Here is a 27,127-nt window from a genome sequence, read left to right as displayed (position 1 = left end):
CGAAAATCCGCGAAAATCCTCTCCAGACAACCCAAATTTGCACGATTACTACTAAGTGGGCTGTGACCAACACTGTTAATGAACCACTTTATTACCTTCCTGTGCGAAATAATCAGTGATCAATATTTGGGGCGAACGTGGCGAAAGGAATCCCTCCAGTTGATCGAGGGACGAATCTCGCCGAGCGTCGAATTTCACCAGCATTCCACGCGCACTCATTTTGGCCGATTCACTCTCACTGCACTGTTTATAACTTAAATGTATTCTTGCACTATTTTTGGATGTTCCTATATAAAAGATTTACGCCAAGCTTCAGTAGATTCAAATAGATCACATTAGCTGTTGCTGTCGGGTTATGAAATTATTAACAACTTTTTTTTCAATACACTATTTCACTGTCAAACCGACTTAAAACGAAAATTCTTATCCAAACATGATCGCTTCTAAGTCGATTTCAAACGAAACAAAATCATACGCAGCGACAAATAATTCGGAACGATGCACGTTTCCTGGTAGACTGGAAATTCAAACTAAAAATAAACCCAACGACTTTTTCCTTGATCTTTCTTGAATCGGTAACAGTCGCGTCGCACTCATGAAAAACTCCAAGCCAAGCCGCGGGAGGTAGTTTCACTTTTGATGGATTTCAAGTCGTCGATTTATTCGTGAGACACATGAATTCCCAACGCGACGGAATATTCTATTTGTACTTCATGTACCCTTGATATAAATTTTTCACTGTTTTATCTTATTTGCGCACAACACTTGATAAGGGCTTTGATTCCAGTTCAGCTGTAAAAACACTGGAGAAGATAACTGTAGACTTTCCAGAAATTCACCACACAACACAATGAATCGTCGAATCATTCGACCCGAAAATAACTGCATTAAAAATAAAAAAATCCACCGGCTGCGTGGGTCGCTGCATTTATTGCCATTTGACATTGGCACAAGTTCGCCCTACATTCGAGGGACGGGGGAACCCGCCAAACAATGAAAGCATTTGTCGTCACAAAGAGTGTCCCACTTATTTCACCACGACGATCAGATCAGTTGTCGACGGGAAAAGTGGGTGACTGCGTCATTTGTTGGCGTTGTTCTCGCTTTTCCCGTCGAGACAGCGTCGACGCGAGTGTTTTTCCGGCGGCGTGAAATTAATGGGTGTTTTCAACGTGTGCGCCTCGAGAAGGATTCAACCAGAAGCGATCGTGATTGGACGCTTTCCATGTGCGCTTGCTGCGCACTTGTTTTCCGCGTTCTAGAGAAAGAAAACCAAAGGGAAAACGCTATGTGTGCAGCACTCGATTCGATTGTTTACGTAATCACCGCCACTAGTCACAACAACTGGGTCGCGCAACGATGGCCCTTGGTTTTGGCTGATCCCCGGCCGGTATAAAAAACAGAGGTTTCGTTTGTTCCGCTAATTTGCACCTGCCACAAAATTTCACAAATTTTGATCAAGATAATAATAATCTTATTTGCTTCTTTGATAAATAGAATAATCGCTGCAGTCGGGTGCTGCTGTTTCACTCTTCGTGGGGCAGATTCTCACTGACTGCTTTTATATCTTCGCTCGCGCGCGCAATTGTCAAACATCGTTCCGCGACACAACTGTGCGTGGCCAGAGATGTTCATTTTGATTTATTTTTAAATTTTCAAATTGAATTGAATGACCCTTCGGTATATGGCCTTATGGTAATATCTTCACAGTTACTATTAAAAATTCTAGCTCATTCGCAACTATCAGTCAGAAGGGATGTATTTAATGTATCATTTTTTAATATCGTTTGGTTTGATTGAATGACAAACTAATTTGACCAACAATGTTTTACACTGCTTTCAGTGAAACGAGTTATTTGCAAAACGATGAGAAAAAAACTAGGAATTGGATCGAAAAACGTTAGTCATGTTGGCAACAAAGCTGGTAAACCATTATTAGGTTTTTTAGAAAAATTAAGTATGAAAAATTTTAGCCACTCTTCAATCAAACTTCGCCGTTTTTTAAATTTCAACTAAAAACTTTTCTACACACCAGTCAACTTTTAGATCGATTTCAGGATTTATTCTAATTTACTAGTAGGGTAAATGATCTTGGTTTGTCCAGTCTAAAATATGATCATGGTTTGCCCACTTTTTTGAATGCTCTAATTCAGCGCTCCTGTGTCAAATAAGGCCTTCGAATGTTTCGAAACATATAAATGAAATTGCCTTTACATGATTTATAGTAGTTTGATAGTATATTTTTACGAAATCACATGTTTTAAAGGATCATAAAATACACCTTCTATTTGTGTCAATGCGCCCCTCATTCGAGCTAACTTTTAATCGATCACCAGATAATTATTTGGCACGTATTCAGACCTTTTCTGGATTACAACACTTATAAATATTGTAAACATCGTGCTTGCTCGCCATTTGTATCGGATTTACATAGCTAAACCATTAAATTAACGCATTTTGATGAACTCAATTCTGATCATGAGTTGTCCAATTCAATAATGTTGTTTTGTCCACATGATTTCTATGGCAACCGCTTGGCGCGCTGCAGTTTGTTTATGTTTGTTTATGGTGTACTTCGCGCATAGCAGAAGTACGGTTTTTCTGTGTTGATTGTGTTGAGGTGAACACTTCTAAAATGCCCAAGAAAAGGCAATATTCTGAAGAAAGCCTAAATTATGAATGAATCAAAATGATGACAGTAAACTCAAGCAATGATAAATGCAACATCTAATTGTGAATTCGAATGTTTTCATTCAAAAATGGAGATTTCTAAAACCGGACAAACCATGATCATTTATTTGGGCAAACCATGATCAGAGGTGGTCAAACCATGATCATAATTCTTCTTTAAGGAAAATCGTTAAAAAACCTAAAAATTTGAATAATTTCAACACCTTATGGTAGTATTAGCAACTAGAGACTTGGGGCTTTTCAACAAACCCAAACTCGTATCGATTATGTGTGATTTTCATGAAGAAAAATCGATTTGCATTTACTAGTTGCATAAAAACACCCCAAATTGGACAAACCAAGATCATTTACCCTAGATACAGTCAACTCTCCCTAACTCGATGTTCTGTATCTCGTCATTCTCCCTAACTCGATGTTCTGTATCTCGTCATTCTCCCTAACTCGATGGGTTTCATGGCACCTTCGATTTTACAAGCATTCTTCTCTCCATAACTCAAGACCTCCCTAACTCGATGCCTCCCTTACTCGATGTGTTTTGATTCATTTTTCCATGGATTTTCACCTCCCTAACTCAATTGATTTTCGCGTACATGTTTTTGTGCGTTATTACCTCTGATTTTAATTGCACTTAGAAGTGGAGACGGAGTGTTCGCGTCATCGAACAATTTCTTTTCAAGTATGGAAAACCACGAGAAACCTTTCACGCGAACAATCAAAACGCTAACCATTGCGCAACGTTTGAGCATCATCGAGCAGGTCGAAAAGTATGGACGGAAGGGATCTGAAGCTGCACATAATTTCAGTATTGCACAAAGTGCGGTATCAACACTATTCAAACTAGAGTAAAAATGGAATCGGATTGGAAAATTGAATCTAGACCAAAAGCATATAAGGTTGGTCGGAATCGAAAAGCTGGAGCGGTCGATGGATTTTTGTCTTATCAAGCCAGAGAGAATAATTTACCTCTCTCAGGTTCTATTCTTCAGGATATGGCTTGCGAATTTGTCCAGAAACTGGGAATTCCAAACTTTAAAGCACAACCAACAATGACTGCAGCGATAAACTACCGTTGCTGATCAATGGAAAGAGTGAAAACCCACGATATTTCAATAAGAAGAAGTCATTACCGGTAATATACGAGAGAAACACCAAAGTCTGGATGGCCTTAATGCTTTTTGAGGAATGGATTATGCAATTTCACAAAAAAAAAATCCAATGGAAATAGAAAGGTATTATTTCTGGAATTATGTGTTATGGTATCATACATATATCTATTTCTTCTCAAAGGTGGTCATGTTCGTTGATAACTATACAGCGCACCCAAAATCTCTCCGACCAAAGCTCAAATCGATAAGTTTGCAATTTTTCCACAAATATTTACTTCCGTAGCTCAGCAGCTGGACTTCGACATAATCAAGAACCTGAATCAGTACTTTCGCCATCTTCGATTAATTAGTTCGATTAGTTAAACGAAGATTGCAAGAAATAGAGGATATTTGAGGATATATTCAGCATTCTTACTGTATTGAATGCAATTGAAATACTTTCACCCTCTAAAATTAATAAGGTTAAATCTGAGACTATTTAAAATTGCTCCAGGAAGCCGAATTTTTCTTCAATGATGATGGTGATATTCCGCTGGCATAATTAATTTCCTCGTAAGCTTGCTGATGTCGACAGTACACTACCGTTCGATCGTTCAATGTCTTTTAATAATTAGTGCAAAAAGGACCAAACGTGATTTGCTGTGATCTGATGCCAGATACCGATATACTGGAAAGTGTTGAAAAAGCTGAGAAAAACGCTGAAGATAGCAGTTCTATTGAGATGGAGAATATTCAGGAAGGTTCAGATGATTGTGTCGAAATTACATCTTCGAACGTTAAATCAAACCTGAAGAATATGTCCGGAATATTGAAATCAACTGAAAATGTTCCTGTGAAACTATTCGAATTCTTTGTGATTGAACAGTTCCTGCGTGATCGTTAGAATTTAGTTTGATTAACATACTTAATCAATATTTTCTTTGTTAACCTAGTTCCTCATGCAGGTCGGACTCGATTATATACAAACTCGATTATATATGATTCGATTAAATTTTCCACTTCCAAAATGTTATTTTAATCCACTAATTAAGATATTCCACTACTATATACTGTACTAAATTTTCTCATCTTTCAAATGAAAGCAACAGAATCGGATTACGTAGCGTACTTTTCAATGTAGAGTCAGTTTGAGCCAACAGAGTCCGAAACAAAGAGAAAGTTCTATAACTCTGTCATCGTTGAAATTCTAACACATGCGTAGAAGGATTTTTTTACCTCAAATATAACCCTCTATCACCTCCTGAGAAATTCTGGAAAAAAATATTTTGTTAATATGAGAAAGGAGGTTTTTCACTTTAAGGGAATGAACCAAAAATTCTAATTCATACCATAATTGAGACACTTACCCTGATATATGACAATTTATGAAATAAAAAAATTATGAAAAAATGTTCTGTATCTCGTTACCTCCCTAACTCGGTGGTCCCTTTGGATATCGAGTTTGGGAGAGTTGACTGTAGTTCATAGATACTCCAATAGAACTAAAGCCAAATTCCCATTAGCTTGGCTAAAATTTTTTACCAGGTATGCTATCCGAATGCGACCACTTTTTCATTTTTTATGTTATATTTAGTTTCTCATCAAATGTTAATATTATTTGTTACAATTCAATAAAATTTAATTTTTTCAACTTACTCTCGCCAAAAAAGCACTGCTAACCTCATTGCGTTTTTTCGACTAAAATTTCAAGTTCTACACACGCTATATCAAGATTCTACGTCGACCCACAAACCGTATACTCTTGACTTCAACGTCATATTCTGTATTTTCGATCACGATCTGTACTTCAGGTCTTAGGGAGAAATGCAAAGCATATCAACTCATACATAGGTCCAACAGACGCCCTGTTTCCGCCTTGCATCGACATTCAAATGAGAGAGTTTAAATGGACAATTTTATTATTCGGAAATAAATGGTGGAAGCAAAGTTCTTCACATGCTACACATGTAATATTTTACTGTCACTCAACTATTCGAGCCATTTCTACGTTTTGAGTACCACTATATTCTTATTATCACCTTTTCCATAATTTTTTGAACAAACCCTAATCGATTACATGTCGGTGTGCCACAGGCATCGATGCCGTTCCTCGCAGATGACGTAATTGGTGGTGCCACCAATTAGTTCCGATGTTTCGATGATATTCATATACATGACCACCACAAACAACTTCAAAGCCAGGATTGACGCGAAATGAGATGATGCTGCGTGTATGGTGGAATTGGAAGGGCCATTATTAGAGATTGTCACATAGTCCAACGATGAATTCAGAGCTCTACTGATCACAACTGAATAGATTACATGAAGCAATTAATAAAAAAAGATCACAGTTGATCAACAAAATGGTGTTGTCTGACATCATACCTCAGACATCTTTAATGATGCGTCAAATATTGATCGTCTGACTACCATTTGTTTCGATCTCAAAATGAAAGCTGTTGAGAACTCGTGGATGATGTGATCACCAGACAGTAGTGGAAACTTCCATCGATAATTCGTGAACAAAAATGAATTTAAAATCTGGCAAACAAAGCGAGCCGAAGAATGCGAATTTGTTCATAGAATTTCACTCATGAACAGGGCATTTCTTTGAATTCCTAAACGATAAATTAGCAAACGACATTACAGTTCGCCATACAGTAATTGATATTCAGTATTATTTACACACCAACAATGGTATCTAGAATTTTAATGCATTGTAATTCATTGTTCCTTCATGATCAGTCGAACCACCAGGGCAAATGAATGATAATAAAGTGGGTATTTACAAGCGAGTAAACTGCTGATGATCACTATATTTCTATCGCTGTCAGTTTTTCAAAAAATGGAAAAATGGCGTCACCCAGGAAGCAACGTCGCGAACTGATTTTGCGCAAGCACCTCAACTCTCTCATCGAGACATCGGAAAACAACTTGGAATCGTGCAGTCAACGGTAATCCATGTGATTAAACGTTACTACGAGCATCGAATGGAAGGAGAAATGCAGTCACAATGGATGTTCTATTAGTAATCAGGATCACAAGCGTGTCGTGAAAGCGTTCAAGCGGAATCCCAATGCTTGGTATGTGGCCAAAAAGTTGAATCTGTCTACGCCTTTCGTTCGGAGAGCCAAGGAACGGAAGGGACTACATATGTACAAAGTGCAGAAGGCTCCAAATCGTGACGAACGATTTCGATCAAAATACGATAGGAAAGTCACGGACCTGGAAACTGTACACGCAGATGCTGACTAAGCTTCGTAAGTCTCATCATCTCATCATCTATTACGATTTTGAGCGGCCCAAAATGGTATTGGATGACATTGACTGGGACATCTTATTGTAAGCCGAGTCTTTGGACGGATTGGTTTCTAGATTCTATGACAAGCTTTTTCAGTCCTTGATGACCATGTCCCATGCAAAAGACGAGCAATTCATAACTCCAACAAACCATAATGGTTCTCGGAACTTTAGAATGTGATACTTCTTGATGAAGGCGGTAACTTGCGGCAGGCACTTCGCATTGTATATCTCCCCGTTCACCGCACCGTTCCGAAGGCTTGGATATTTACTTCTCGTTGATCGTCAGTAACAGAAGGACTTTCTTTGGGACCTTCGACTATATCCGGCGGACACGAAATATCTCACGATGTCCAACTTCTTCGCTCCGGGATGGAGCTGGCAGTATGAACAAAGTATTGAGCGTGCTTGCTTGACTGTTCCCGTCATGTCCAATAAACTGATAAGGGCGTTGAAGCATTTTTTGTACATTGCTTAACAAATGTAGAATTTAAGAAATGTATTGACGTAGGACTACGTCTTTCATTTCTATACCGGGGTGTAAAATCAAAGTTTCGAAAACGAAAGCGTTACGCCGGAGACCGAGATTTTGAGCGTTAATAGCTCTTAAACAACTGAACGATATGGTATGATAAACACTTAATTCGAAAGATAAAATGTCTACGCGTCATATACTTGTTACTTTTTCATCCAAAAACTTGTTTCAATAGTCTTAAAATTGCTTTCAAAACAGGCTATTGAAATCACCAATTGGTATATAAGCGAGCGCCGCTCGTAAACCCACTCAGTTATGATTGAACAGCGATTGGAGCATGTTGTCGTTGTTGTTGTGAAGCTAATTTCGTTTATCATGAAAGCGCTGATGAACGGTGTCACCAAGAGCCTGTTTGTGCACCTAATGCCAGAAGGGAATCCATCAGGAGGAGAGTGATGCCATGGTTCCGCTTGAAACATCGGAGCAGCCGCCACACACACACATACACACGCGGAATCCTCGTTGTTATCATCGTTGCTGAAAAATAATCTACCAGTTCCCCTGGGAATTGAAAAATACATTCATGCGAAAGAGTTTATTTTAATGTTTTCTATCCATATAACACTGCAACCAAATACATTTGGTTTTGTGATTTTTCAATCAATCGCAATTAACAGGAAAGCTTCTTCCTCATCAGTGGAAAATTTTCGTATCCAATATTGGATGCATAACATGAAAAACGGAAAATGTTTCACATCGCGAAAATCAAGTAATTTTCGAGCGATTATTTGCTTTCTACTCATATAATGCTGCGGATTTTTTTCAATCAAGTGCAATCAACGTAAGACCACGTCTTTCGGCAATTTATTAGAGGTGCAATGAATCTTTAGGAATTCCCGCTCTACGCGCACTGGCAAACGATGTTTGCTCAACAATTTCTCAAACGAGAAATGGGTGTTGTGAGAAAGGATTAGCGAACGCAAAAACGACAAACGGGAGAAAGAGATGTTTGGAGGTTGAAGGAAATTGGCAGAAAACATCTTCATTTTCTCTGTCGAATAATGTGATTCATACCGCTTCGTTTTGCCAGAAGAGATTATTAATGCTCAAAGGAGGTATCGAGTCCGAGGTAATTACCCAGCGCAAATTAGAGTCGACTATCGATTGCGGCATTCGTACACAATTATTTTTATCAAAGTGATTTCTTCGATATGGGGAAATATTCACTACACCATGCCATGTATTTCATATTCTTCACTATCAAATCCATATCCATGGCTCCTATCGGTATCGAATTATCATCGACACCACGATTTTCGCTGAATGCTCATTTCAGTTCGGCCTGTAAAAAACTTTTCTGAACTCTAATCCATCAAATTTGGAGCCCTGATAAGGGCCGTTGATTATATGCTAAACTAATATAGCACGCTCTCCTCGGATACGATGGGTCAGCTGGATGTCCTTGGGCATGATGTGACGCGTTTTGCATGGATAGCACACTAATTGGTATCTTCGAATAAGCCTCCTGCAGCGTCATAACCGCAGAACTTTGGAAGCGCAAGTCGGTTTTGAAGTCCTGAGCAATGCCACGAACCAAATGCTACAAAGGTAGCTTGCGGATCAGCAATTCGGTCGACTTCTGATAGCGACGAATTTCACGCAAAGTTCCTGGTCGATAGCGATGTGGCTTCTTCACCTATCCTGCGGCTGGTGCGCTTATCCGAGCTGCTTTCGTGTGCCTCACCACCGAAAGACTAACGAGCTGTTTGCTTGGTCCCAAACAAACGAGTCCTCACGGTGCGAGAGTAGAGTAAAAAATGAACTAAAGCAAAGGAAGCGTAATTTTATAAACCATAAAAGTATAGAATCTAAACCCCACCCTTATTATATTCGTAGCTTACCCTGAGAGAGAAACGAATAACATCGAAGTAAGTATACAGTAAGCTAATATAATAAAGAGGGTGGGGTTTACATTGGATACTTTTATGTTTTATAAAATGACGCTTCCCTTGCTTTCGTTCATTTCTTACTCTACTCTCGCACCGTGAGGACTCGTTTCATCGGGACTAAGCAGACAGCTCGTTAGTCTTTCGGTGGTAAGGCACACGAAAGCAGCTCGGATAAGCGCACCAGCCGCAGGATAGGTGAAGAAGCCACATCGCTATCGACCGGGAACTTCGCATGAAATTCGTCGCTATCAGAAGTCGACCGAATTGCTGATCAGCAAGCTATCTTTGTAGCATTTGGTTCGTGGAATTGCTCAGGACTTCAAAACCGACTTGCGCTTCCAAAGTTCCGCGGTTATGACGCTGCAGGAGGCCTATTCAAAGATACTAATTTGTGTACTATCCACGCAAAACGCGTCACATCATGCCCAAGGACATTCAGCTGGCCCGTCGAATCCAAGGAGAGCGTGCTATATTAGCTTAGCATATAATCAACGGCCCTTTTCAGGGCTCCAAATTTGATGGATTAGAGTTCAGAAAAGTTTTTTGCAGGCCAAACTGAAACGAGAATTTTTGTTTGGATGGCATACAGCATCGAGAAAATTCCGGAAAGATCTAATCGTTGCTGAAAAATAATCTGCCAGTTCCCTGGGAATTAAAAAATACATTCATGCGAAAGAGTTTATTTTAATGTTTTCTAACCATATAACACAGCGACCGAATGCATTTGATTTCGTAATTTTGTGATTAGCTGGAAAGCTTCTGAAGATTATTCTTTCCCATCAGAAGGATATTTTCGTATCCAATATTGTATGCGCGCGCAACGGAAAATGTTTCGTATCGCGAAAATTATATAATTTTCAATCGATTATTGCTCAGTCGCCGAAATTTTCATACTCAGAGAGTTCATTCTCCTCTAGTTTGCCTTCCAAATTTCCATCGTAAACCACACCTTCTCTCGATTCAATCACGCACGAAAAGCATACTTAAATGATATTCTGGTGGTGAAACCCATCCATTTTTCGTGAAATTACGTAACGCGAGAAGGGAGGAGGAGGTAGATGTTGCGTTACTTTCTGTGTTTTAGTAGGAAATTGCGTTACGTAAGGGGGGGGGTGTAGGTGTCTCAAAATCCGGATTTTTAGCGTTACGTTATTTATGCACGACGCCTGAGGACATCGACAAGACAACATCGTTACTGAACGAGCTGAACGGCGAGGGATCGAGGGATTCATTACCTGGCCTGACCTGACCTGAAATGCAATCAGTTGGTTTTAACTGTGAGGGAGCCCAGAAAGGCCGACGGATCAGAAGGAGAAGAGAAGGTGACCATGAGAGTATCAGCATCGAAATACGGTTCCTCGGGAAGACATAGAAGCAGCCGCCACACACACACATACACACGCGCAACTCTTTTCGTTTGCTGGTTATCAAGAAGAAACCTGGAAAGAAATGATCGTTGCTGAAAAATAATCTGCCAGTTCCCCTTGGAATTGAAAATTAAATTCAAGAGAGTTTATTTTTATGTTTTCTATCCATACAATACTGCGACCACATACATTTGGTTTTGTGATTTGTCAGTCAAGTGCAGCTTCTGAAGATTATTCTTCACAACAAGGTTTTTTGTATCCAATGTTGGATGCATAAAACCATGAGCCTCCAACGTAACGCTCTTGTTTTTGAAGTCCCCCAAATTTTCATTTATTCATTCATTCAGAATGGATTTAGATTCAACTTCAAACAAATGATCTCTAAATCAACGATAGTCCTACGTCACCCTTGCGGTTATACCATAGATATAACCCACTTCCTGTTTTTTTTTATTTCCATCCGAAATTAGCTCAATTCCATAATGCATACGTTATAGACTAGGATTTTCCTATGGAGACATGGGGCAGAATAGAATTACATCCAAAATACCAACAAGTTATCGAACATATATCGAACCAACATTCTACTATCTATACTGAATAGAGTCTTAACACGTATAGCCCCGCGTCGGTCCCTAGGACCTTTTTGGTAGGAAATCGCTGACTGATTGGGGCTAACAGTTACAAAATAAGGAAATAAAAATGTATTACATAGACCGAAGAGTCCAAGTATTTTTAATGCAAACAATCGCTTTTTGGGCAAAACTGTATTTATTCCTCGACACAATTTCCTTCGAGGGCAATACACTTGGTTTAGCGAGTTTCCAACATTGGTAATAGATCCACGTTTCATTCATTGTCCCAAAACGTCGAAAGAAGTCCACTCGCTTAAGCAGTCCACTCGTACTACGCTTCGACAACGCCAAACCGGCTATTGAAACATCAACGCGCCGCTCTTTTTAATCGACGGCCAGCAAACGCAGCACCATCCATCGCGCGGATAGCTTTTTCATGCCCAAAATGTAATGCAAAATGTATCCCACTCGTTTTTTTGGAATGCCTACAACCTCAGCTAACTCGCATAACTTCTCTTTACGATCGTTCAAAACGAGTCGATGCACTTGTCTCACGATTTTTGGATTCGGACCTTCTTTCGGCATTCCAGAGCGAGGTACATCTGAGTACGGCCCATTTCAAATTCACTAAACCACCGATAAACAGTTGTCGTTGTTCAGGAGTTTCTCCCATCAAAAATCAACTTTTGATCAACTTCGGAATCGATATACGGAACACGAAAAAGGGGAATCTCTTTTTCCATTCTTACGTAGTGACAATTACACAACTGTAGTTTTTGAACAAATACACGAAATGTCATGAAACATCACACATAAGATATATCATATCTCGAAATGAATCTTGTTCATTTCGGCGCCATCTGTTGAAAAAGCCCGAGACTTTTCAGCCTATGTAGCATATGGTTTTTTTTCGGATGTATTACCTAACGTGACTACTGTCATGGTCGAATTTATTACTAGTTTCTATTTATACAAGAAGTATCTTCGGGAGCTGGGACCGACACTGATATTGTGCAAATGCTCTTGATGCGGGCTGAATGGAAAGAGCAACAAGAAATATTCGGGACTCAACGTGTTTATGTGTAGGGTCAATGATCTTGGTTTGTCCGATTTAGCATGTTTTCACGCAACTAGTAAATTCAATTCGAATCATATGAGTTTTGTTGAAAAGCCCCAAGTCTCTAGTTGCTAATAATACCAGAAGGCGTTGAAATTATCCAGATTTTTATGTTTTTTAACGATTTTCCTCAAAGAGGAATTATGATCATGGTTTGTCCACCTCTGATCATGGTTTGTCCAAAGAATGATCATGGTTTGTCCGGTTTTAGAAATCACCATATTTGAATGAAAAAATTCGAATTTTCAAGTAGATGTTGCATTTCTCATTGTGTGAGTTTACTTAGGCTTTCTTCAGACTTTTCAGGCTTTTCTTGTGCATTTTAAAAGTTTTCACCCCAACACACTCAACACAGAGTAACTTTATTTCTGCCATGCACGAAAGACACCATAAACAAACTGCAGCGCTCCAAGCGGTTGCCATAGAAATCATGTGGACAAACCAACATTAGTGAATCGGCCAACTAATGAGCAGAATTGAGGTCATCGAAATGCGTTGATTTAATGGTTTAGATATGTAAATCTGATACAAATGGTGTGCAAGCATGATGTTTACAATAATTTTAAGTGTCATAATCCAGAAAAGGTCTGAATACGTGCCAAGGGACGCATTGACTCCAATAGAAGGTGATTTTATATTCTTTAAAACATGTGAATCCGTAAAAATATACTATAAAACTACTGTAAATCATGAAAAAGACAATTTTATTTGTTTTGGAACATTCGAATATCTTATTTGACGAAGGTGCGCTGAATTAGAGCATTTAAAAAAGTGGACAAATCATGATTATATTTTCGACTGGACAGACCAAAATCATTTATCTTACATAATGATTTATTTTTCCCAACGTAATATGACATGTATTTTTGAACCTGCCATGATAATAGTGTACCGTTACTATAATTTCTCCGCTTATTTCACTCACACGAAACAAATGAACACCCCTAGCCGCACACGTAGATAATATAGCAGTGGCTTGTTATTTGCCGCTTAGCTTCGATAATACCACGAACCGCCGTTTTATCATCTACAACGTAAATCGAGCCGTGTGCATTTGTCTGCTGGCATTTGAAAACACTTGGTGGATCACATGAACACAGCCGCCGCCAATTCAGCGAAATCAAATTACGAATATTGATAAAACAAAGTCTGTCCCACTTCTTGGCGTTATCGTGTTTAGTATTTCTGAGTGGGGGCCCAATAACACTAAGCACTTAAATCCGACACGAAATCAGCATGAATGAATCGCGAGTTTGCCCTTTCTACGAGGCTAGGCGAGGTGAGGTTTCTTGAACTTGAACTATATTTATCTAACAAATGTTACAAAGTTGGGTTAGTTCTAACAAGCTCTCCGAACCGTTCGACAGTTCATCGAAAACTGTCGGATGGCAGAGTTCTGCACAGTCACAGCCAAAATTCCAACGAATGCCTCTGTTCGAAGAGGTTCAGAGTTCGTTGAACGATGGTCGCTGGGAGAGTGTTAATTTTCCACTCACGACATCCCCCCCAGCAGCCGGGCGACCGAAACGAGTGATACAATGTAATGATTTTCGCGCGCTTCCTTCGGGTTTGTGTAGGAGATGAGTTCACTATTCTCACTACATGCTAAGTGATGCTCCGGATTGCAATTGTCGTCGCCTCTAGCAGACGAATGTTTGTGTCAGTCATTCTGATTGTGTTTTTTTTCTCAGTGATTCTGTTCCGACGCTGTGACCAATGACGATGACAGTGGAGAAGTATGCAAAAACTGTTTACCTTTTGCCGGCTGCACATTCTAGGTTGACCCGGCTTAGACAAAACGGTAGTTTAAAATGTTTAGCAAGATGGTATTCACTGTGTAGTACAATATGTGCAATGAATATTGTTGTGGTTGAGCTACAAAGTGTTGGAAATTTCTGCTGCAATGTTGTATAATACCTGGTAAAATATAACCCAGACCTTATCATATCCTGTGGCGTTTACTTAAGATAAACCAATACTTGCGCAGCACATTTGTAGTCACCTTATCGATGCTCTTTGAAATTCTTCAAACAGTTGAATCGAATTTGAGAGACTGGTAGACCAGCATAGAAACAGTCTTCTTTTGAGTATTGAATTATATTCTTTCGAGAAATCCTTTAAATTATCAATATTTTTTTCATTTTAGAAATACAAGGTTCGAATTCACGATTAGACTTTCCTCAAAAGCATTTACAAACATTTTCACGTTGTAGAGGTTTGTTTGAATTCTCACAAGCACCGGTTACCGTCCGGTCTGCTCTGCCACTATCCAATACTATATCTGTCCATTCTTGGATGGCACTAACGTTCCCGATGGAGATTTTGCCTTCTCGACGTAGGTATTACTTGCGTAAATTTCATTAGTAGTACTTGGTTGAGATTTCTATGCCGAATAACACGCCTTGAATGTATTCCGGAGTGGCAAGCTCTAGAATACGCGTGAGCACAGTGCAAGTCGGATGAAATTTCTTCGACGAAAAATCCCCCGGCCAGAACGGGAATTGAACCCGAACTCCCGGCATTATAATGTGGGACGCTAACCACTCGGTCACGGGAGCACATCTATCTGTCCATTACCTCAATTGAATTTTCACTGTGCCGTGAAGGGGGGGGGGATGCTTATTTGTGGAGCTTAACGCATCAAGTCATCATAACCTGTCAACGTTCGATTCGTTAAATCGTTTATATCTATACAAACACGTGCAGTATGTCGTATTTACATACATCGCGAAATAACGTTGAGTTGTTTTCCGCCATTTCGCTATGAAACATTCATCTTCTCCTAATCCACCGCGAAACGAGTTGACAAACTATCATCTGTACAAATGGTACTGCGCTCGGATTTGATTCACTGCCAGCAAAATTTATATTCGTAGTTTGAATGCCATTTAATTAATTGCTTTCACTGCTGGATGGACGAAATTAAATTAAAAGCCACAAGCCACCAAAGCGCACATACTTTTAACGTAACAGACTCATTTATTGTAACCAAATCTGTAGAAGAACTCTGGCCTCTGAATACCGGACAGAACATAAATTATTAGATCACTTTAGTAGACTGATGAGTCTTAAATGCCATTTCTAAAGTTGACAACTGAGAATTATGACACTATTATATGAACTTGTCAACTTTTATCCAAAAAAACACATGTTTTTTGAGATATTGAGTTCAAAATTCTTCTGGTTATAGCTCAACTCCTACATTTTAAGAATAAAATTCGATTTCGATCATATGACCACCATTAGTCCATAGGACCCAATTTTCCACTACTCGGCCACACGTTTCGACCGGAAATGTTGCGAATTTCGCGTTGGATGTTGTCTCTGAGCTGTTCTAAGATTGCTGGCTTGTTGGCATAGTACAGTGACTTGACATAGCCACATAAAATAAATTCAATGGTGTCAAATCGCATGAACGAGGCGCCAATCGATAGGTTTATTTCTCGAAAGAACGCGTTCACCAAATATACTTTTCAATAAATCCATTGCAACATGCGCTGTGTGGCAAGTGGCACCGTTTTGTTAAACCACATATCAGTGATGTTAAGATCTTCCAGTTCACGTCAAAAACAGTCCTCCAATACACCGCGATAGCGCTCTCCATTGACGGTAACATGACGGTCGTTCTCATCGATGAAGAAATACAGCCCAATCACTTCTCCGGCATGAAACCCACACCGAACAGATATTTTTTTTGTAGTTTCTTGAAGCACATGTGGATTTGCATCTGACCAATAAAGCATCAGACGGTCAAGGGGCCTTAGTTCTTGAGTCAATTTGATCTTGTAAGGATGTAGTACAGGATCCTTTCGCGAAATACGCCACAATGAGGTTTGGCAGATGCCTAATTCTTGAGAATGCCGTGCAATTGACTGATTTGGGTCATTTCGGATAGATTCACTTGCGGCTGCGATATTTTCGTTGCTAAGTGCGGGGCGGCTCCTCGTTGACACGGGAACATCCAACAGCGAAAATGTATTTTTGCGCGCTATAATATAGTCCTTGGAAGTGTTTTGTTTGGTTAAGTCGTTCGTGAGTTATAGTGTCGCAAATATGGAGCAAAATAAAGAGAAAATCCGACATATTTTACAGTACTACTATGACAAAGGCAAAAATGCATCTCAAGCTGCCAATAAAATTTGTGCAGTTTATGGACCCGATACAGTTTCCATTTCCACCGCACAACGATGGTTTCAACGTTTTTGTTCTGGTGTAGAGGTCGTCGAAGATGCGCCACGCTCCGGAATTGCGACAAAATCGCTGAATTAGCCTAGAAAGACCGGCATAGTAGCAGCCGTAGCATCGGCCAAGAGCTGGGGATAAGTCATCAAACCGTTATTAACCATTTAAAGAAGCTTGGATTCACAAAGAAGCTCGATGTATGGGTGCCACACACGTTGACGCAAAAAAAAACATCTTTGACCGTATCGACGCATGTGAATCGCTGCTGAATCGCAACAAAATCGACCCGTTCTGTTCTGCCATACAAATGAAACACACATTTCTACATTACTCGAGAATTAATCAAGCAAATGTAACTAAATTAGGCATATAGAGGTTTTAGGGTGCAATAAATATTTCTATGGTGGTTAGACACACCACCCCCCCCCCCCCTCTTTAAGGTGGGGCTGCTCTACAAATGAATCAGAAATTTCTACATTGCACGAAAATTAATTAAGCAAATGTAACCAAATTAGGCAACTAGAATTTTTAGGGTGCAATAAACGCTTCTGTGGTGGTTAGACACTCCACCCCCTCTCTAAAAGGGGGCTACCATACAAATGAAACACACATTTCCGCATTACTCGAGAATTAAGCAAGCAAATGAAACCAAATTAGGCATATGGAGGTTTTTGGGTGCAATAAATGAGTCTATGGTGGTTAGGAACTCCTCCCCCCTCTCTTTAGGGGGGGGGGAGTTCTATCATACAAATGAAACACAAATTTCTGCATTACTCGAGAATTAATCAAGCCATTGAAACCAAATTAGGCATGTGAAGGTTTAAGGATGCAATAAATGATTCTATGGTGGTTAGACAACCCCCCCCCCCCCCCTCTCTTTAAGGGTGGCTGCCATACAAATGAAACACAAATTTCTGCATTACTCGAGAATTAATCAAGCAAATGAAACCAAATTAGACATCTGGAGGTTTTAGGGTGCAATAAATGTTTTTACGGTGGTAAGATACTCCTTCCTCCTCTCTTAGGGGAGGCTGCCATGCATATGGAACACTAATTTTTGTATTACTCGAGAACTAATCAAGTAAATTAAACCAAATTAGGTATATTGAGATTATTCCATGTAGCGGAGAAATATGTTATTTGCAAGTGGTTGAAAAATCTTGAACGTGTGAATTGTGTCTGGAAATAATCTGATATTATAATGATGAGTTTTGGTAGAAGTACTAGCAATTTTTTAGTAAAAAGTAAATTCAATGAAAAGTTCTGCGATTGGACTCATGAACTTGTGCTTAGTAAGAAAACGTGAATGTTTGAAGGTATTGATAACAAAAACAAATTTTGGACGGGACGAAGTTTGCCGGGTCAGCTAGTCTATAAATAAAAATGGAAGGCCAAATGTGTTGGTAAGCGCAAAACCCGAGAAAGGAATGGTTCAATTTGAGTCATCTATATTTCGTTGTATTCGACTCTTTCCGTAGATCAATATAGCGGAGATAAAATTCGGAAAATTGAATGTATTTCGTGCAACGGAGAAACATGTTATTTCCAAATGCTTGAAGAATCTTGAACGAGAATTGTGTCTGAAAATAATTTTATATTATAAGGACGAATGTTTGTAGAAGTACTAGACAATTTATAGTAAAAGGAAATTGTAAAGAATCAAAGTATAATCAATCAATGAAGAGTTCAGTGATTGGACTCACTAACGTTCACTTAGTAAGAAAATGTGGATGTTTGTAAGTATTCAAATCAAAAAATCTATTTTGGGCGGGACGAGGTTCGTCGGGTCAGCTAGTAATTAATAAACATGATGGAAATGTTGATTTTGACTAACGTTTCGACGTTGATAGATCATTAAAATGTTTTAACGGCTCGTTCACGCGAAGACAAAACAAAAACCAATGGATGCCAATAGATTTTAATAGATTTTCTTTCAAATTTCTAGACTAGAATACTGCCTTAAGAGATGAATCGAAAACTACAAGCAGTCAAACTAGTTGGCAGTCAATGTTATTTGCAAATATCTAGTGCTGTATGTTCGTTTAGGTTCAATATCAAACGAATTATCCATTAATGCCTGAAAGTTTGCCAAATAATTTCCCTTTTTTAGTCATGTTGGTTTTGTGGGAGTGCGATTAATCACCCTGATTCATATAGGCAGCCAGGCAAATATATTTCGCGTGTGTTCTTGAACAGTATTGTATCAATAGAAAAACATGTGGTCCATATTTCATCGGCGACTTCTTATCAACTGCTATTATTGTTATCAAAACGCGATTTCTACCCCACACACTACAGAGTTCATTAGTCTCATACCAAAAAAGACGGGTGGGTAATGTCGGGGACATAACCGGAGTGACGTAGGACTATACAAAGGGGACAGCTTTTGTTAAATATATATTTTAAATATATTGTTTTATTTTCTTCTCCTACGTGAATACCTACCTATCTACCTGAAAAATGGATTAGTTTACTGTTTACTCTTTATGAATATGTTGATGGTTCTGAAAAGAACCTTTGGTGTTGTATTTTTGTTATCACTCGATATTCCCATCTTGTTCGGTTAAACCTTCCTGTTTAGCTATTGCGTTTGCCACTCGCCACAGCTTTCACAGTTGAAAAATTTCTTCCCATCCAGCTTGTGACATGTTTTTCAGTAAATTACATTTAATGCAACGTGCCGGAGAAACACTTTGCCACTCACTGAAACTAATTGTTGCCTTGACGAGCGCCGAACCGAAGCTGCTCTGTTCTTGATGAGGGTTTTCTGATTGTCGTGAGCAGCTTTGCAAGCCAACTCGAGCACTCCGACGGCCGAAACTCAATAATCGCTGTTAGGTATACTGGTGCTCCGGCACCAATCCGTTCGGCCTAGTTACCCTTGCGGAGCAATCAGTGAATGCGACCAACAGGGAACTGGAGACCTGCACGGTTCGAGTGAGACTTTGCCTTTCCCTTAACTTGTCCTCCTTTGTTACGTCCACGATGCCGATGCCGTACAACCACACGGGTTTACGGTTGTACGATGCCGTACAACCACACGGGTTTAAAGAAAATAAAATATTTTTTTGGGGTCCGCGTGTTTTATACTCTAGCGGTACACACTCACAGGATAGAGACAAATCGGCAAACTCAGCCAGAGGGGCGAGTCCAACGAGACGAACGAATGAGCGTTAAAAGGGAGCGATGGCAAAAAAATACATTCATTACGATTTGTTCGCTCGTTGGATTCACATGCAGGTTAAAAAGGGTCCTTTTCAGGATCACAAAATTATCTTCAATCTAAAGAGTTTATTGTTTTGTTATCACTCGATATCCCCATCTTGTTCGGCTAAACCTTCCTGTTTAGCGATTTGTTGCCACTCGCCACAGCTTTCACAGTTGGAAAATTTCTTCCCGTCCAGCTTTGTGACATGTTGTACTGTAAATTACATTCAATGCGACGTGCCGAAGCGCCACTCAGTGTCGCATTGGAGGCGATTTTAACCTGTAATTGAACATTTGCGATGACAGTGGTACAGTGTCGACTTTCAATGTGGGGTCATAATTTGGATCTCTATGTTTACAAAAATTTCAACTAAATAAGTCGCATTACATGTCCGTCCAATTAGCTAAATGTCGAACTAATTGTAAATTACTGTACTTTCAATCTGGAAGCAATTTAAGAATTGGTGAAAATTGAATAACCAGGAAAGTCCCCAACTATCAAATCAGCTCAGAACAACTGCCAAATTCACATACTCATCATATCCTGGCAAACAAATTAAAATTTGTGTTTTATTATTATTTTGGATATTGTTTTAGAAAGCATTGAACTGTATTTCCTAAACTCTTTTTGGAAGGTTTAATGGCCCTGAAAAGCGCCTTGTTTTATGGAATGGTTAAAATTTAGAAAACTTAGTACTCGTGGTTTTGAAAAAAAACATTTAGAACGCCCTCGATGCCGCCTTGTTCTGGATTTGCCACCAAAGCAGTTTGTATAAAGAACAAACTTTTTTCTTCTGCTACCTGATGCCGTTTTGCGATTGCGTTTGCCACTCGCCACTCGCTGCAACTGCCTGTTGTTGTCCACCGAACCGAATGTGTTCTGTTCCGAATGCGGTTTTCTTATCGCCGCGAGCAGCTTTGCCAGCTTACTCGATCACTTCGGCGGCCGAAACTATATAACGCCGGCTAGGTGGACTGGTGCACTGGTACTAACGCGCTCGGCCTAGCTACCCTTGCGGGGAATTCCAGATCAACACGGTTCGAGCGGGATTTTGCCTTTCCCTTCACTTTTCCTCCTTTACCATGTCCAGACATGGCTGCTTGGGTTGGTTTGTTGATGTGTTGTGATGCGAACCGATGTGGTGTACGGTTTGAATGAGAATGATCGTTACGGCAGCGGAGCGGGGATTTTTAAGCTGACTGGCTAGCTCGAGAATTACGCATGTGTGAGACTGCGACCAATGTTTCGTTCATTTTTTTCTTTTTCCTTTCCAATCGTGCTTCATTCTATTTCGCTGCTGCTCTGGTTGCCCGTTTTGGTCGGTACGATTTGAGGAGCACAAAATGGACCAATCAAAAATGGGCACATAGTGCATTTGGACAATGCTTGATATTTCACAATTATTCAATTATTTATCTCAAGAAAAATGAAATGTTATTCATTATGATAGATGCGTAGATATATTTCCTATCAATTGATGCAAAAACCTTTGCGATCTATTGAGAAATGCTCGAGTTATAAGCGTTCCAAATCATGCATTTTTTTCCTACTTGTTCAGTGCCTAGATTTCCATTTCACCCCCTATATCTTCCGGTTAGACGTAGTCCTACGTCAAAATCTCGCTGCCATGCTCTTCCATTAATAATGCTAATTGAATCCCCACAATCTGCGAGGTGCAAAATTTCTCCAGCAATCCGGTTTAAAAATAACCTGCACATAATTTCGATACGAATTACTTTCCCTATTCCCCCGTGTCTCCAATGATTCCAACCCCGAAAGTTTACTTACTCGTTTTCAGCTTGGATGTTTCCGTCTCAACTTCCATGTCCATGTCGAAGGCAAAATGTCTCTTCGAGTTGTAACTGTAGCTGTAATCGTTCATCCTCTGATTTGCTACGTAAAGGGAAGAAGAGCCGAAACTGCGAGAAAATTATCGATTTTGATGCTTTTTCACGTCGCAGTTTTGCAAACGTCGCTCGCCTCAGACGCGAGAATGACTCACTTCAGCTTCCTCTTTTGCAGTGGAAGTGACTATTGCGTGCTCAGCAACAGAGATACCCTTCGAAACACTCGAGTGCAGCTTCTGCGATGATGGATGGTTGGGTTGGATTACACCAAAACACGCAAAACTCTGACACGATTTTCCCCCAAAGTTCCGATCACTATTTCCACTCCACTTCACTCACACACTTGTTTGGTTTCCTCGGAACGAAAATATCTCACTTATCACTTATGGAAAGGCATCAAAACTTTGTTTTATCGCAGCTCAATGAAACCGAGACACGTCTACACTAGCGGCTATCACTAAATTAAATGCATAAATTAAATGAATCGAGTTTAGACAGCCCTCAGTCTGACAACTGAAACAAAGTGTCTGCCCGATCTCGTTGAAGTAAAGTCTCGCGAAAGCACGGAGTAAACTTTCGGAGAAAGAAGCAAAACAACACACACTTTCTGCTGACACTTGCTGGTGGCGGGTTGGTTGTTATTATTATTATTGCTAGTTTCACAGCAAATCATTACCAGAAAAAGTTTCAAGCTTTTCTCGTTTGTTACTTTTCTACCCAAAGAAAAAATCGCCGTGTTCAGTTCACGAATGCTCGAATAGCGACCCCACCTTCGTTAGTGGCGATGGAAAAACAATAACAACAGTCGTCCACACGCCTGACTGACACTACTTCGCGACGCGCCGCAATACTTCATAATGACGGCATCAAAATGTTAAGAATTTTATTACTGAGCCAACACTATCAACGACGCTCCCGAGAAGGTATCAGATATGGGTATTTATGTATGGTTGTGAGCTGGTTCGCGGCGTGTCGATAGGGAGATTTTATTTGGACTGAGGGATTGCGCGATTTTTGGTCCAGCGCAACCATCCAGTTTCTACCGGTGGTTCGCCATAAGATGAACACATCAATAACGCGTAGATCCGTTGAAAGTATGGTCATTGTGGATTTGTGATCAGATCAACTTTTCGTACAGCGTCAACTATGATAGAATATTCAATTCACTACGAAAGATTTAGCGGAGCCCAAAATAGGCACTACTCAAGCTGAAATGTACCTCTGGATATCTATATATCTATACCGTTATTTATGCCAACGAACACTATTAATCCTTTGTTGATTGATGGATGACTGAACGAAGCATACCATCCACAACTAACACATTCCACAACCTAAGCCCCCTCTTGTATAGTTTTTACATCAATGATATAGATGATTGTCTAACTAGAGACTGCACGTTGAGACAACTTGCAGACGATGGAGTTATTTCTATCATGGGTACTAATCCCGTCGTTCTGCAAAAATCATTGCAAGATACTCTGAACAACCTGCTCACGTGGGCTCTCAAGCTGGGTATCGAATTCTCTACGGAGAAAACCGAAATGGTCGTTTTTTCTAGGAAGCACGAACCTGCCCAATTCCAGCTTCACCTATCCGGCAAACCGATCAGACACTCGATGTTTTTCAAATACCTTGGAGTATATTTTGACTTTAAATGTACCTGGGGAATACACATTGCGTGTATGAAACAGAAATGCCAGCAAAGAATCAATTTTCTCCAAACAATAACTGGAACATGGTGGGGTGCCCATCCAGGAGACCTCATTCAGTTGTACAAAACAACGATATTATCAGTGTTAGAATATGGCAGTTTTTGCTTCCGATCAGCTGCCAGGAATCATATTCTCAAGCTGGAGAGAATACAAAATCGTTGCTTGCGTATAGCAATGGGTTGTTTGCATTCGACACATACGATGAGTCTCGAAGTCTTGGCAGGAGTACCCCCGCTTATTCTTCAGTTCACAGAATTATCCTACAGATTTATCATCCGTTGCAAGATCATGAATCCATTGGTGATTGATAACTTCGAAAATCTACTCCAACTGACTCCACAGTCAAGTTTTAGGTCTTTATACCATGAGTACCTTACCCACGACGTGCACCCTTCACCAGGCATCTCCAACCAAGTTTGCTTCCCATACTTTTGCAATTCCTCTGTCATTTTTTATCTGTCCATGCGACAAAAAATCCATGGAAAACCAGATCATCTACGCTCCAATATTATTCCGTCGATATTTTCGGAAAAAATATGGAAAGATATGATATTTGATAAAATGTTCTTTACACACGGTTCATTCATAAACGCGTCCACTGGCTTCGGCATCTTCAATGAAAATTCTAGTGCCTCTCTCAAACTCAAAAATCCTTGTTCCGTTGTCGCTGAAATGGGTGCGATATACTATGCTCTAGGGATCATTGAAACTCTGCCCATCGATAATAATTTAATTTTTTCAGATAGTCTCAGCTCAATAGAGGCAAACCGCTCAATGAAGGTTGATAAACGCTCATCTTATTTCCTAATTAGAATAAGACATCTATTGAGTGTTTTGGTCGAAAAATTATTTAAGATTACCTTAGCATGGGTTCCCTCTCATTGCTCGATTCCGGTCGAAAGCGGACTCGCTAGCTAAGATGGGCGCTTCAGAAGGCACACTTTTTTAAAGGCAAATTGCTTATAACGATTTTTTTCACATTCCTCGTCAGCACACGCTCGTAAGTTGGCAGCGCATGTGGAGTGAAGATGAGTCGGTCGTTGGTTACACACGATAAGGTCTCGACGAGTGCATGGTTCAAGGGATTGAATGTAGGTCGTGATTTCATTCGCGTGATATCTCGGCTTATGTTCAATCACTACAACCGAAACGCGCATCTCTATCGCATTGGGCTCGCAGCAAACAATCTTTGTGATTGTGGCGATGGCTACCACGACATCGAGCATGTTGCCTGGTCGTGTATCCGGTTCCATGCCGCTCGCTCTCAGCTCTCTAGACATGAGCATGAGCTGATGATTGTGCCGGTTAGTGACCATTCTATCCTGGATTCCTCGAGTCGAGAAGACGCCTTGCTGATTAATGGTCAGCTGCATCCCAATAGCAAGTATCCCGTGTCGGGCACACGTACAGAGCATTGGAGACAGCAACATCCCAATTACGAAAGTACTTGTAATACTAACTTCGAGCCAACCGCGAGTAATCGGTTACATATTACTAACATAGATAATAAGAACAATTGTCAAAATATTGAACTTCCGGCTCCGTCAGGTTAACGCTATATAGATAAAAATTCATATTTTGGAACAAAAAATCCGCACCTTCGTGTACCTACAGGCATAAAATAGACCTCATTCGTGGTTCTTAGCTTCTTGTGCAGTAACTCCTATCTCTACCTTCCCGCGGTGCCGACTGGGGTACGAATAACCATAGTTAAGATCGGGTAACCAACCCTGAGGGATCTTGGTCGTAAGCTGACAAGGAAAGGAGCCTCTCTGAGCGTTAGTTCCCCATGAAGGTGCGCCTCAAAACAGCATTTATTCACCATTTCAGGGGCCACCGATCAGTGTCCTCGTGCCAGCGTGGAACTCTACTTAGTATAGTCATAAACTCTGGTACACGGAATATTGGCCATAAAATCAACCCAAATCATCTTTCTATAAAATTTTTTGCAATGTTTTATCCAGTTACTCAACAGCTACAAATTACATAACATGTTATTCGAAATGACCTCCATTCGCCTTCCAGCACAGGTGAAGACGATCTGGCCATTCATCGATTGCAGCACGCACTACTTCCATAGAAAAGTTGCCCACTGCACGGGTGAGGGCGTGCTTGAGCGACTCAAAATCCGATTGACGAGTAGAACAGACCATAGCCTCTAATACGTCCCATAACTTGTAATCGAGTGGGTTCAGGTCCGGGCTACTAGCTGGTCAATCTTCTGTTGATATGAAATCCGGAACATTGTTTTTGAGCCACGTTTGGGTTGTTTTTGCCTTGTGTGCTGGTGCAAAGTATGGATGAAAGGTCCGAGGAAAATGTATGTCGATTACGCCTATCAAACCATCACAGATGCTGGATAACGGCCTTTTTGACTCTCGGGATAAGTTCAGATGCTTCCCGTGATGACCGAGCATATACACGATCGTTCTGTTTATCAGAAAAATCTTCGATTGTGAAAATCTTCTCATCAGTAATCAAATCTGTCTGTGAGTGTTCTTGGCGTTTCGCTTGCCCAACGCTTGTGACTTTTGTTTAGTAGATGTCCATGATTATAAACGGCTGATACTACAAATTTATTGCGCAATAATGAACTAAAAGTAACAACTGTCAAATCCCTGAAGAGAAGGATTAGATACGTCTATTACTGTTTGCGTGTAGAGTGCGTTTACTCATGTACCAGTATTTATGACTATACTAGGTATACAACACTTCACAATGGTCCAGTAGATGTATTTAGGTGGAAATTAGCATTTAGAACTCGACAGTTATTCTCTACACAAAAACTGTCTTCGACAAAGTTGTTACATATGATAGAGCGCTTATTTTTATGTTATCAAAAATAGAATGACCAAAATCGTGGATCTTTCTTATCTTTATAGATAGAGCTAAACATAGTTCGAAAATGTTGTTGTCCCAGTTATTTGATACATCTTTGTAGAACAAAGTTTTTTTCTATCTCTCGAAATAACTGATATAGTTATTCAAAGTTATTGATATTTCTTCCCAAAAAATACGCTCTCTTCAATTGTTTGTCATTCTTTCTGGGGAAGACATAAACACTGTTTATTGACGGTATTTGAAAGAGCATATTTCACTCTACATGATGTGTGATTTTCAACACCATGTTATTTTTTGTGTTTGATTAAATTTAAATTGAAATCATGAGTTTTTGGGTAGAAAAACATCAATAACTTAGGATTAAGATGTTGACAAGTTCTGCATTGTAAAAGGTTGGTATTGACAAGCTCTAAAAGTCGTACGAAGACAGTTTTGATGTAGAATTTGAAATGTATAAGCTAAAGCAAAAAAAACTTTTTTTACCCAAAAGCCCTAACTAAGAAAAAAAAACGATTTTATCGGTTTCCACGACGATTGGCCTACCAGTACGAGGTGTATCTTCGACAGCCACTACACCAAAACGAAATCGATCAAACCAACGCTGTGCTGTGCGAATCGTTACAGTATCGGGACCATAAAATACACGATTTTTTTGGCCGTCTTCGTTGCAGGTTTACCTCGCAGGTTTTTATTAAATATGGCGAATTCCTTGCTTGGTGGATTCATCTTTGACGCGCATTAACTTGAGGCTGAAAAGGACAATCACAGCACTGTC

The 27,127-nt window shown here is 39.9% G+C and overlaps 1 protein-coding gene across 8 annotated transcripts in view; it reads right to left on the bottom strand.

Moving 5' to 3' along the window:
• LOC129773765 (AMP deaminase 2) overlaps window positions 1-27,127 on the bottom strand; it is a 72,420-nt gene that overhangs the window by 28,564 nt on the left and 16,729 nt on the right. Inside the window, exons 1-2 of one of the 8 annotated variants that reach the window (XM_055777441.1) lie at window positions 21,952-22,652; window positions 21,738-21,868 (exon numbers count right to left, since the gene is read on the bottom strand). The exons of 1 other annotated variant lie outside the window; for it this stretch is intronic. In XM_055777441.1, the coding sequence (XP_055633416.1) occupies window positions 21,738-21,831 (94 nt within the window). In that variant the 5' untranslated portion in view covers window positions 21,832-21,868; window positions 21,952-22,652. Of the gene's footprint in view, window positions 1-95; window positions 428-1,318; window positions 1,551-13,484; window positions 13,594-21,737; window positions 22,653-27,127 lie in introns of those variants that run through there. 6 more of the 8 variants (XM_055777426.1, XM_055777423.1, XM_055777430.1 and 3 more) reach the window with 6 other exon arrangements.

The sequence above is a fragment of the Toxorhynchites rutilus genome, chromosome 1, assembly GCF_029784135.1.
Source record: "Toxorhynchites rutilus septentrionalis strain SRP chromosome 1, ASM2978413v1, whole genome shotgun sequence".
In the NCBI taxonomy this organism is placed as follows: domain Eukaryota; kingdom Metazoa; phylum Arthropoda; class Insecta; order Diptera; family Culicidae; genus Toxorhynchites; species Toxorhynchites rutilus.
The sequence above is the reverse complement of the archived record's forward strand: the minus strand, read 5'-3'. Positions and strand labels throughout refer to the sequence as shown.